A 13004-nucleotide genomic window follows, 5' to 3' on the forward strand; every position below is an offset into this window, starting at 1 on the left:
ACAGAGGAGTCGTGAAAGAAAAGAAAGAGAGCCTCACCATACTGGGCTCTCAGACTCAGGAACTAGCTTTCTGCAAGTTATCTGCATGAAACATATTCTTTGGCAGCCCATCTACACCCAGCACAGAACAGGGCGCTCCGATACGCATTTTCCCAGGGTCTGCACAATCAAAAGCGCTGCTGACAGAGTTCAGCTCATTTCTGAGTCAAGATGCTTGCAGCCTCCCACCCAGGCACACACATGGGCCCAAAAGCCAGCTGCTGAGCAAATTATTGTCTCCCACTTTTAGAAAGGAAAATTGCACAATTCCCAGGAAAGCTTCTAAACAAACTTTCCTTCACTTCACCTTTTCAAAATATATGCACTTAAGCGACAAGTAGCCCAAAGAATATGCAGTTTATTCTGCTAAATTTAGCCTGGTGAACACCAAATGGAGCTCATTGTACTTACTCATCTCAAGGTCATTTTGTCAATAGCTTGTTTCTCCAAGCCTCATCCAAAACTTCATCCTTAACTACCACCACCAAAGTTCATCTTAGGTGCAGACTCACAAAAGCCTTGATACAATCTGTTCTTAGTATCCAAAGAAGTTCATTATTCTATCTGGGAGCTTTTGCTCAAGAACTCCTCTGGCCATCTCATCTCAGAGAGAAATTCATAATTAAATTGGCATAAGCAAAGCAAAGTTTATTACTATAATCACAACCAAACCTACCATCTGTCAAGCCATTACTTATGCCAATTAACCAAAGCTGTTAAAAATGGCTTTTTATGGAAAATAACATCAATGTGGTATACACCAACTAAGAGCAAATAAGCTTTTTTTCTTTTTTTTTTTTTTTAAGTTTTTAAATGCAGCTTAGCTCACAACAATCTCCAAGTCCTTTTCCTCTCTGCTTAAAAGCAAGAAGCAAGAAGTTACATACCATTGATGGCACTCAGCACTTTGATCCCATTTCTGTAAGGCAATTTCTATCTCTTCTTTCCCTGCAAGTAAGTGGTCAGAGGTAAGAAATTCAGCCACTTTCTCTCAACTTCTTTCTCTGAGGCAGTTAGAGCACAATAACAGAATGGCATAAAAGTCATATATTTTTTAATTTTATAATACATTTGGCTTGAAAATGTCCCATAAATAATTTCATACTCTTGCAGTGATATGGAACATCCAAGACCACTTAGAGAGATCACGCAAATTTGTAGTACAGTAGCAAATTGTGTTGACGTGTCAACATGGTTTCACCTCATTTGGAAGTACAGTTATCTATAATGAAAACATCTTCCACGCCATATTAAGGAAAGTTAATTAGAGCTTTCAGTGGTTTTGTTCTGATGCATTTCACAGCCTCAGATCTAGGACCCGCCCCACTTCCCCCTCTCTCCTCCAAGAACCTGCAGTCTCAAATAGCTGAAAACTAAGCGCCTATCGAAGGCTAAATGGACTATCAAAATAAAACTTAAAATTTCATGTTTTAAATGGCTACACTGATTTCCAGAAACAAATACTATAACTGTCTAATATAATTATTAACTAACTATATTTAGTTATATGCATAATAAGCAGAACAGAAATTATTTAGAATAGTATCTTTCGTTGCACATCTTAACTGTAACAAAGATGATTTTTTTTGTTTTATTCTGACCCACCTACAATCTTGCAAACAAACCACATTCGAGATAGTAAAGAAGAAGGAAGGAATGAAACTAAATCGATTCCTCTAAGTAAACACACATTTAGCAACACAAAAAATTAAATGCATTACAGGAAAAACTTATTTATCTTAATACCACACAGGACATGGATGATAGGTTTGAGAAACAAACTTTTACACCTTTAATTAGCCTTTGGTCTACTTATACTATCTTTCAGAAAGCAAAAATTTTAAACATACCACTGCAGTAGTGCTAGCTACTCACCATAAAAAAAATTACAAGGGGAAAAAAAAAAATGCACCACATCGTTTGCAAGTGTAGGATTTATAAATCTGAAGTGTAACGTCAGCTTTGAACATCCTCCTTCCTTTGCCTCAAACACACAATTCCTTACCATCAGATGCGTATGATCTCTTCTCATCTGCGTCTTCTGTGATTTCACACATATCACTATGTGCTCGGGCCAGGCGCCAAAGAAAGTCTTTCTGGTCTGCATACTGCAGTAAAAACATAAATGTTATATATCGAGACCTATTCTGCCACTGACAAAGGGCATGAGAAAGAAAAATCAAGTTGGGGCATATCCTAGAAGTTGCACAGACATTTTTTGAAACCTTAAAAGGCCCCAGCTCTACAAGACCTGCAGCAGAACCACAAAAGAGCAAACTGGACAGCCAACTTTATAATTAAGCTTACAATGCTACACCACTGGTACGGGTCTAATTGTTGCCGCTTTCTAACAAGGAACCCCTCCACTTCAAAGGCCATACTGGGGTCAGTTCTTCAGCAGTCTCCACTAACCTTGAAACACTGGGAAAAAAAAATCACCCTAAATCTCACCACTTCATTAAAATTCACAAACTGAATTTTACTTTTTTCATGCTTCAGTCCACATTCAAACAGTTTCACACCCTGCCTCATTCTTAAACCCAGGACAGTACTGTAGGTGTACTGCTAAATTTGGAAGCAGATATGTTCCGACAAAAACAAACTTACTTAAAAAAAGAAAAAAGTAGAAAATTAGAACACAACCACCTAACAGTCTGGTTTCTTTTGTGACAGTATTGCAAATAAAAGAAAGTGGGAGAATCACCAGAAAGAAGCATGCAAGAGAATTTCAGAAGCAAACAGGCCTGTCATTTCTTCCTCATGGGGAAAAAAAAAAAAAAAAAATCTACTTGACAGTAGAACTGATCAAGTTATCTGTTATTTCTTTCCTTCTATTTCTCCTGGAAATACAGAAGCCAAAATGGTTTTGCTCTTTAAAAGGCTGGTAACCCAAAATGTTTTCTTTGCTGGCTACCCAGTACTCTGGTAAACACTAACAGAGGCTGACAGTGCAACTGCAGCAGGCACAGGCATGCCTACAACGGCCGCAGCAAGACACATTGCAATGCTGGGTGCACCCGCTGGCTGTGGCCAGAGGTATAAGCTAGCTATAGAATAAATAGCTAGAGTAGAACTATCACTGCCCCTTGCTATGTTCCCACACCTCAATGGCAGCGCCAATGTCCACTAAATCAGGGGATCAATTCACATCGCCAGTATGATATAAAGAAACACATTCTTTAAGGCGGCAAAACACCTGCACCATCTGGATTTCTAATCTCATTAGCTAATATATATGTAAGTGTTGCCTAACCCTTCTGTTTGAATATGCAACTTATTTATTTCATGAACCACCACACACGTGTACTGGGCAGCCCTCAGAAAGACCAAGTTTCCTGAATATAGATCGAGTCATTGCATATGCAATGAGGTAAACATCCTCAAAACATTTGCTGAGTTTACCGTATACACACAGTACTGTTATTTTACAGATGTACAGTGTGTTCACTCAGGGAAAGTGATGACATGATGAGAGACAGAGTTCCAAGACAGAAAGCGACTGGGAACCGGCTGCTGCTGTAGCCTGAACAATATTGGCCTTCAGCCCGCTCCAAAGCTGCTCCTGAGGAAGGGGGCCACTGGAAGCTGGCCCAGTTGCTGTGTAGGACCTGGACCCTGCTAAGATATGCAATTTCCTCTTTCCCAGCTATTTAGCTGAAAACACAAATCACTGCTGGAAAATATAAAAAGGCAACCTTTACCGCCAGTTTATTATTCAGCAGCAGCTGGAATCCCTCTCTCTTCTCCTGCTCATCCCCATTGTGCAAGCGGTCAGCCTGCTGCAGTAGCTGACCCAGTCCTTCCTCTAGTGAGGAATCTAAGATTAAAGGCGCTTCATCCTCGTTGACGAGATCCAGGGAATCCCGTCGCGCAGTTCTCACTGTTTCACAGCTCACTTCATCTTCTCCTTCTTCGCTCTCTCTCTCGGACTCCCGGTCGTAATCAGACTCGGCGTTGGCTGTGGTGTACCTTTGAGAAAAAAAACCAAAACCAAAACCAACGCAAAATTAGTTTGAGGAGATGCTGTGCAGCCTATGACAGTTTTATACATACGGCACAGAAAAAACAACTATTCCTAATAGAGGAAGAGGAGTATCTGAGTTTATCCTGGAGAACACTGTACAATCCAAGGGTCTCAAATAACACACCAATCATTATTTTTCATGCAATATACACAATGTCAAAAAGCTGAAGAAAGAAGGCCCCCCAAAAGTTAAGTAGAACTCGGGCACAAGTGTCCACATCTCACTTGCACACTGTAACAGCTTCTGTTAGGCCTTCGAACTTCAATGTAAGAGAATTAAACAACTAAGAACAGAGCCAGGACAATTCAGTTAAATGTATGGATTATAAAAGAGAATTTCAACAAAAAATCCGACATGCTCATCCATGTGGAAAATATAACCTGAGGTTTTTAGCCCGTTCCAGGGAATTTCAGACACAATAGCTGTTTTGGCAGTATCTGGTACCTCCATCATCTTGTCTGAGTGCTAAATATGGAACAGCTTGTTCACACTGACATGTGAAAAGGTGCAAAACAGTAGGAGAGCAATCAAAACTATTTCCCATGAGCAAGAAGTCCAGCAAGGAGACAGCAGATGAGCCACAAAAACACACCACATGTACAAAAACCCGGGCAATGATTATCTGCTAAATTAGTCAAATGAACCAGGATAAAGCTCAGATCAAAGTTCTGAAAAAGGCTAAAATTAAGCTCTCACAAATCATATACAGGCACCTAAGCTGGAAATTTAAAACAGGATTATGTATTGACTGATACCACTGCAGCGGGGTGTCTACCTACAGAACTAATTTTTTAAAGACGACTATTTGTCCCCCTCACACTTACCTGCAAGCTCTTAACCGAAGAATAAGCGCAAGTCAGCCAGTAATTTAAGAATGTATGCTTTTATATTTGGATTTTGTTGATTTATCTGAACAGAAAGCTCTCTTCCTGAAGCAAGCTACTTCAAATCCCATAAACGCTTAATTCTAGGGGATGCTTGCAATTGTTACCCAATTAAACTGTGCCCAAGCCAACTTTACAAGTTCTGCTAGAATTAAAAGTCATTGCAGCCTGGGGGCATTCGGTAACTACAGCCACACTCCCTTTTGCCCTGACTGAATTTCTCCTCCGAGGGAGAGCCTCGCGTTCTGTGTGAAGCTGCCTTTGTCTGGAGACAAAGATACGTGACCAAAGTCCATATCTGAAGAAAGCAGTTACAGTAATTTGGCCACACATAGATAACAAGGCGCATTTGGCTATCAAAGCTTCCACTTTCTGAGAACCATCAATAACACTCAAGCATTTCCCTCTCTGGTAGAGGGTACACAAATACCCTCACTCACCACAGCCTCCAACCCTCATCCATAAATTTAAAAACGCACCACTTTGCACTGAAGCATTTTAAGACAAGAAATAAAGTAAGAGGCAGCCTTATCACTGCAAAGCCAGGAAAATCCAACATGCTGGAGATTACGTAGGCAGCACTCAATTAATGGATAACGTAGCAACGTGGTGGTTGGTGACACTGGCATGGCTCCGTTTCAGACTAAAAGCTTCATTTCTTGATGTTTTCTTAAGATTAATGATGTTATTAGTTCTTTAGACTACCTCATTTTTGGTACTTAAACACAAACTCCTCAAATTCTCTTATTTCCCATCCTAACCTACTATGCAGCACAGTTGTGGGCTACGCAGTTGTGATACTGTCCCACTACAACATTTTACTGGCAGCTGCAAAGATTTCAATACTTCAGCTGAAAAACACTTTCCACGTTGAAGGCTCCTGAAACACAATGTGGTCTTTAAAAACAGGCAGCAATGGATGGCTCCTACACACTTTTTTTCTCCACCACAAAAACGTGTTTTCTCCAAAACAGCTCATACAAGATGCTGCCAGTTTAAAAAGACAAGTAATACCATACATAACTTCACAAACTCAGAGTTTTCAGGAAGATTAAGGGATTTAGATGTTATCAGCCTGTTTTCTCAGTTTTACGATGATGGAAAGTTCTTAAATGTTTTAGTATGTTGAGGCCTCTGGCTAGCACACATCCTGAATGAAAATGAAAACATACTAGCTGGAACAAAAAAGCACATGGAAAGAGGAGGCAAAGAAGCCCAAAAGACCAAAGCAGTGCCAAAGCAATATAAAGAAATCAAGCAGCCCAAGACCTCTGAGCTCCTGAAAGTTTGTGATGATTTTTTTAATTGTATATGAAATCGGAGAAGATGCTTATGTCCATGTGGTTTGCAAAATAAAGCTGAAATGTGAGTTGTTCTTGCTGAATTTCATTAAAAGAATACAATTGCCAGAAATGAATACACAGCTGAAATCTATCTGTTGAGAATAGTCTCATTCTTCCTCCCAGTGGCTGCTAAAAAGCTTGAATAGTCTTTTCCAAAATTTATATTTCCTACCCTGATTTTCTACCAGAAATTTTAGTATTTACATCTCTAAAAGACAGTATTGCGCACTAAAGGCAGCTGGGCCTGAACAGACTAATATACCTATTTGTATGGGACAAATACCAGAGTAAGAAATTGTATACTATTCGAATTTTTTTTAAATCAGATGAGAGCTGCTTATCCGCTAATTCTCCACACTGGTCATTAAACCTAATTACAGATTTTAAATAAAATGTAAGAACTCCTCCAACCATCGCTAGGTTCCCAATAAAGTAATGAGGTTTTGCAGTGAAATACATCCCTGCTCACCAGTTCACCTGAGGTCCCCTAAGGCGGATGCCTTCTCTGAACCTTGGAACTGTTGTCAGCCTCTATCACGACTTAAAATTTTCTAATGCTCAGATGACACCTAGGGCTGGTATCTGTTGAAAAAGACCACCCTTTTCAGCACGCTTTACAAAATACATTGGCACCCTGATGACTCAATGCATCTGTTATTATCTAGATAGCAAGGTCTTGTCTTCAGAACCAACTATATAGTTTTAAAATCTGTTATGCAGCCTTGTTACCTATTACACCACCATGAATCACTTACTCCCTAATTTTGTTTTCATATGAACACCCACTTCAGATGAATGAAGCAGTTCTATAACCTAAATGAGATCACATCAGCTCTTTCCTGCTTCACCAATTCCAACTACTAAAAATAAAATACTAAAATGACACGGGTTTATGGCAGTCACAAAGCCTGCTTTCCTGCAGATCCATGCCCTTTGTTCCAGGAGGCTGCTACAGTAATTGCTGTTTTGTCCACTCCTTACAAACCTGTGTTACCAAGTGTCCATTTGCACCAGCTGACTGGTCATTGACCTGCTACCCAACAGCATGTCAGGTCCAAATTCTGCCTGCCTTGCCCTCAGTGCTATAATTAACTTCTCTCTTTAAATTACATATCATTTCAACTTCCCTGGGAGAACACATACAGCCAGTACTGCGTGTTTTACAACATACTCGCATACCTCAAAAGCTACAGAATTCGTCTTATTAAGGCACAGAAGTGTTTCATCAGAAAGGCAGCAGTCACATACATGTATGCAGTAGACCTCTTGTTATCTAATATGACAATACTTGCATCTATACTGTAATTTTTACCAATGTTCCTAAACTACATGGTACTTTTCACCTGTTTTTAAGCTACAAGAACTTAAGCAACACAACCGATCAGTGTGACACACTGAGAAAAATCCATAAGAAATACCCTAGCTGAAGACATTTTAGTTAACTGGAATGTATTTTTAACTTTCTAAAGTTTTCCAGACATTCTAAAATATATTATTGTATGGAAATTTTATTTATAAACTCTCTCATTAAGTCCCAGGGTGGACTTCTACTTCCCTTCATCCTGCAAGGTTCCCTAATCAAATCATTGCTTAAGAAAACCCTCAAAAACTATATATATGTTTTTTTCTTCCCCCTCCTTTCTCTAAAAGTTGGAATTGTTGCAATTCTCTCCATCTGGCCCTGGCAGTAGAAGGCTTAGTGTAATAAAAGCAAATAAAACCAGGATGACAGACACCTAGCGGGGAAAAAAATCCCTTCCTTTATGTTATAAACTCCTCAGACGTAAGTAATTGCGCACCAAAGCCCATAAAAGCTGCTTCTAACCTGGTGCTCTGCTTACCCTCCTTCACTTTCTCCATCATCCGTATTAGCTGTTCCCGAGCTGGCTGTGAAATAAATTGAACTGGAGCCTGTGGAATCACTTCTTTCCCTAGGAAACGGGAACCGCCTCCGGCGAGTTACCTTCTGGGTTTCTTCCAGATGGGACCTTTGAGGAAGGCAAAGAGAAACAGATAAACATTTGATAGTGAAACGTCTGCTATTTCACTTCCCTTCTTCTCTCTAGCAGATTCTGTCAATTTGCTTTATATCCAAATAATTCACAAGGTGACTTACTCTTGCTTATACAAACATCCCGCTGCCATACACTAAGCATCGTATTCTACAGTTAAAGCACGTCTGACCACAGACTTGGTCCATACACAATCCATATATGCAATCCATATACAAAGGGGTAATCATATCACATGCGTTCCTCTGATTTCCTCAATGAACAAAGGAATCCTGAAACATCTTGGAGAATAGAGGACCTTTTACTCTATATCAGAAGTTACCTACAGTTGGCAGCAGTCAGAGAGAAAATAGCAGTAACAAGAGACAAACATTTACAGAACAAATAACCTTCCCAGTCTAGAATATGAAGCAAGTGACACTACTTGATACTCCATAAGAAAAAAAAACCCAACTCTGGCTAAACATACAATTCTTTTTAAAATTAATCTCAATGGAGGTCAAGATGTAGTGCCAGTGGAAACTAGAGAGACCTTTTTTCCACTTTTGGATTTTGAATTTAACATACTGAGTCATGGCTGCTTTACCATGCTATGGAGTAAATACGTGCAACAGTAGACAAAGGCAGAAAGGGGCAGGGTCGATACCTGACTTCAGCAATGATTTCTGCAGCTAAGTGCTGCAGGCTGCTCCGTAGCTCCTCCACTTCTTTTCTTAGCTCTGAAATGTTTCTCAACACGAAGTCAAGGCGCTCCAGCACATCCACCTGCTCATCGTGCGTTAGGAGAGGTGTGTACATAGCACCATCTCCCGCCTCTACGGGAACCGGCACTCGGGGCACGACTTAAAAGAAAACAAGAGGGGAAAAAGTTCATTAGATGCAAATGGGAAAGGATTTCACATGGGAAGCCTCAGTATAATTTTGTTTTCAGAAGATGAAGGATATGAGGCTTGGTCTCAAGTGTTGCCGCCTGACCTGGCCTGAGATTTTGGGTTCTTCAACCAGTTTACAGCTCCCTTCTCTGACACCAGCATCTAGCCACACTTAACAGACTGGCAATAGCAACTGGGGGTAAACAAAGCTCTTTTAACTACGCTTCTACAAAAATCCGCTTGTAAAATTTTTTTTAAAAGAGCAAAATCCATACTCAATATCACAAAGACTACTGTAGATGAAGAAACTGCTGGGGTTTTTTTTAAAGTCCTTACTGCAAGTTAATTTAACTCCTATTCTCTGCAATTCTGTACTAACATCACACTGAAAAACTACACTCTGCTTTACTCCTGAATTGCAATCAACTCAGGAGGCCATCAGCCAGGAAAGCTGGCCAAAAAAGACCTGTTCTTTGAAAAACAAAAAAAAAAACCCACTCTATTCTTATTCAAGGAAAGAAACCCCACAGAAACCCAAAGAGGAGACATCAGACCTTAAAGAGCAGTTTAGTCACTAAAACGTGTCATTGCCTTCTACTGAGTATCTGGAACCTTTATCAGTCTGTCTGATCCTTAAAGCTTCCTGCAGATATAGCATGGTCAACCAGCGTGTAAGAACAGATTTACATCTGTGGATTTTAAATACGTTTTCTTGAAAACTCATAAATATTATAAAGGTACTACCAGTTAAGTCCATTATTTGAAAAGGAACGCTCTTTTTATACTAACAACAACAAAAACGAGAACCACTGTCAAAAAAGCAGCCAGATTTGCGGAAATGAAGGGCTTATCTTCCAGAGTAGCCTGTGTTAACGCATCTAAACGCAGAGATAAAAATCTAAGTTGTCTTAAATAAAGAAGTACTGTAATCTTTTCCCAACTCTCTTTTTGCTTCTCAGAAATTATGCTGTTTGCTCTGCTGTTTTCTCTAGAAGGGGCTGTACCGCAGCCTGTTGTTCCTGAGCACCTGCCCTACTCCCGCAGCATTTGTCGCTGCTCCCGTTATCCCGTCAGCAGAGGCCGATCCTCCCCATTTCTGCTCAGGACCTGCTGTTTCAGGGTGAAGTCCGGTGAAACGGGATGCACCTATTCCTGCTATGCTATATGGTCAGCAACCAGGGGCAGAGACTGACCGCAGCGATCGTTACCGGCCTGTCAAAGCCACAGGGGTCTACCCATTCTCCTGCTCCTGCTGCAGCGCTGGGTCGGTGTACGCTGCGCGCAGCGCGGCCGGAAAAACATGAAGGTACAAGCATCTAAAACCTGGTTCTGCAGCATCACGGGTGAAAACACCTGGTTCTGCAGCATCACGGGTGAAAACAGCGTTCGCAAACCACTCGTGCCCCCACACAGCAGCGCAGGCAGGCCTTCGGACACCCCCGAAGAGGTAAAAGTTCCTCCCTGTAAGTAACGTTGTTTTTAAATCTGGCCTGCTGAGCTGAACGTGTCTCTCCAGGCGAACAGCCGGCACTCTGACTGGCGCGTCCCCCCCCCCCCCCCCCCCGCGCTGCCGGCTTCGTCTTCAGAGCCGGGCCGCCGGGAACGGACGAAGGCGGCTTCGCTTCCCCTTGCCGCGGTTTGTGCGCGGACTCGGAGGAAGAGGAGCGGCCGCGGTGGCCGCCTCAGCGCTCGTAACGGTCCCGTAACGGCCCGCAGCGTCCGCCCGGGCGGAAGGTCGGGACACGGGCAGGGCCCGGGCCCGGGGCCCACCGCCGCGCTGGCCCCCCCCCTACCCGTCCGCCCGGCCTGCCGCCGCCGCCGCCGCAGCCAGAGCAGGCCCAGGCCGGCTCCCGCCGCCGCCGCTCCCAGCGCCAGCCCCAGCGCCAGCCCCGGCCCCGGCCGGCCGGGCCCGGCCCGCGCCGCCATCGCGGTCCGGCCGCCCTCCGCCTACTGCCGCCGGCGGCGCGCGGGGCTGACGGGCGGAGGGAGGCGCCCTATGGCGGGCCGCCGCGTCATCGCCGCGCGCCGAGGGGCGGGCACCGCCCTGCGGCCGCGGGGCCGCCCAGGGGGCGGAGTGAGCCGCAAGGTGAGCGCGCGCGAGAGCCTGCGCTTACACCTGCATCTGCGCTTACACCTGCGCTTACACCTACACCTGCACCTGCACCTACACCTGCACCTGCACCTGCACCTGCACCTGCACCTGCACCTGCACCTGTACCTACACCTGCACCTGCACCTGCACCTGCACCTGCACCTGTACCTACACCTGCACCTGCACCTACACCTGCACCTGCACCTGCCCTTAAACCTACACCTGCACCTACACCTGTACCTACACCTGCACCTGCACCTACACCTGCACCTGTACCTACACCTGCACCTACACCTGCACCTGCACCTGCACCTGCACCTACACCTGCACCTGCCCTTAAACCTACACCTGCACCTACACCTGTACCTACACCTGCACCTGCACCTACACCTGCACCTGCACCTACACCTGCACCTACACCTGCACCTGCACCTACAGCTGCACCTACACCTGCACCTACACCTACACCTGCACCTGCACCTACACCTGCACCTGCACCTGCACCTGCACCTGCACCTGCACCTGCACCTACACCTGCACCTGCACCTGCACCTGCACCTGCACCTGCACCTGCACCTGTACCTACACCTGCACCTGCACCTGCACCTGCACCTGCACCTGTACCTACACCTGCACCTGCACCTACACCTGCACCTGCACCTGCCCTTAAACCTACACCTGCACCTACACCTGTACCTACACCTGCACCTGCACCTACACCTGCACCTGTACCTACACCTGCACCTACACCTGCACCTGCACCTGCACCTGCACCTACACCTGCACCTGCCCTTAAACCTACACCTGCACCTACACCTGTACCTACACCTGCACCTGCACCTACACCTGCACCTGCACCTACACCTGCACCTACACCTGCACCTGCACCTACAGCTGCACCTACACCTGCACCTACACCTACACCTGCACCTGCACCTACACCTGCACCTGCACCTGCACCTGCACCTGCACCTGCACCTGCACCTACACCTGCACCTGCACCTGCACCTGCACCTGTACCTACACCTGCACCTGCACCTACACCTGCACCTGCACCTGCACCTGCACCTGCACCTGTACCTACACCTGCACCTGCACCTGCACCTGCACCTACACCTACACCTGCACCTACACCTGCACCTGCACCTGCACCTGCACCTGCACCTGTACCTACACCTGCACCTGCACCTACACCTGCACCTGCACCTGCCCTTAAACCTACACCTGCACCTACACCTGTACCTACACCTGCACCTGCACCTACACCTGCACCTGTACCTACACCTGCACCTACACCTGCACCTGCACCTGCACCTGCACCTACACCTGCACCTGCCCTTAAACCTACACCTGCACCTACACCTGTACCTACACCTGCACCTGCACCTACACCTGCACCTGCACCTACACCTGCACCTACACCTGCACCTGCACCTACAGCTGCACCTACACCTGCACCTACACCTACACCTGCACCTGCACCTACACCTGCACCTGCACCTACACCTGTGCTTACACCTGCATCTGTGCCAGTGCCTGTACCTGAACCTGTACCTACACCTGAACCTACACCTACACCTGCAGCTGTACCTGTGCCTACGCCTGTACCTACACCTGTACATGTACCTACACCTGCGCCTGTGCCAGTGCCTGTACCTGAACCTGTACCTACACCTACACCTGCACCTGTACCTACACGTGTGCCTGTGCCTGTACCTGTACCTGAACCTACACTTA

General features: G+C 45.0%; 1 protein-coding gene across 3 annotated transcripts in view; it reads right to left on the bottom strand.

The window, feature by feature from the left end:
* The window catches only part of RMDN3 (regulator of microtubule dynamics 3), a 42892-nt gene extending 31774 nt beyond the window's left edge, over nt 1-11118 (bottom strand). For all 3 annotated transcript variants that reach the window (XM_052810723.1, XM_052810722.1, XM_052810721.1), the window contains exons 1-6: nt 10969-11118; nt 8950-9145; nt 8133-8279; nt 3741-4008; nt 2045-2147; nt 927-987 (exon numbers count right to left, since the gene is read on the bottom strand). In XM_052810723.1, the coding sequence (XP_052666683.1) occupies nt 927-987; nt 2045-2147; nt 3741-4008; nt 8133-8279; nt 8950-9145; nt 10969-11101 (908 nt within the window). In that variant the 5' untranslated portion in view covers nt 11102-11118. The remainder of the gene's footprint in view (nt 1-926; nt 988-2044; nt 2148-3740; nt 4009-8132; nt 8280-8949; nt 9146-10968) is intronic.
* Nucleotides 11119-13004: the final 1886 nt, after the last annotated feature.

This window comes from Harpia harpyja, chromosome 16 (genome assembly GCF_026419915.1).
Source record: "Harpia harpyja isolate bHarHar1 chromosome 16, bHarHar1 primary haplotype, whole genome shotgun sequence".
Classification (NCBI taxonomy): Eukaryota; Metazoa; Chordata; class Aves; order Accipitriformes; family Accipitridae; genus Harpia; species Harpia harpyja.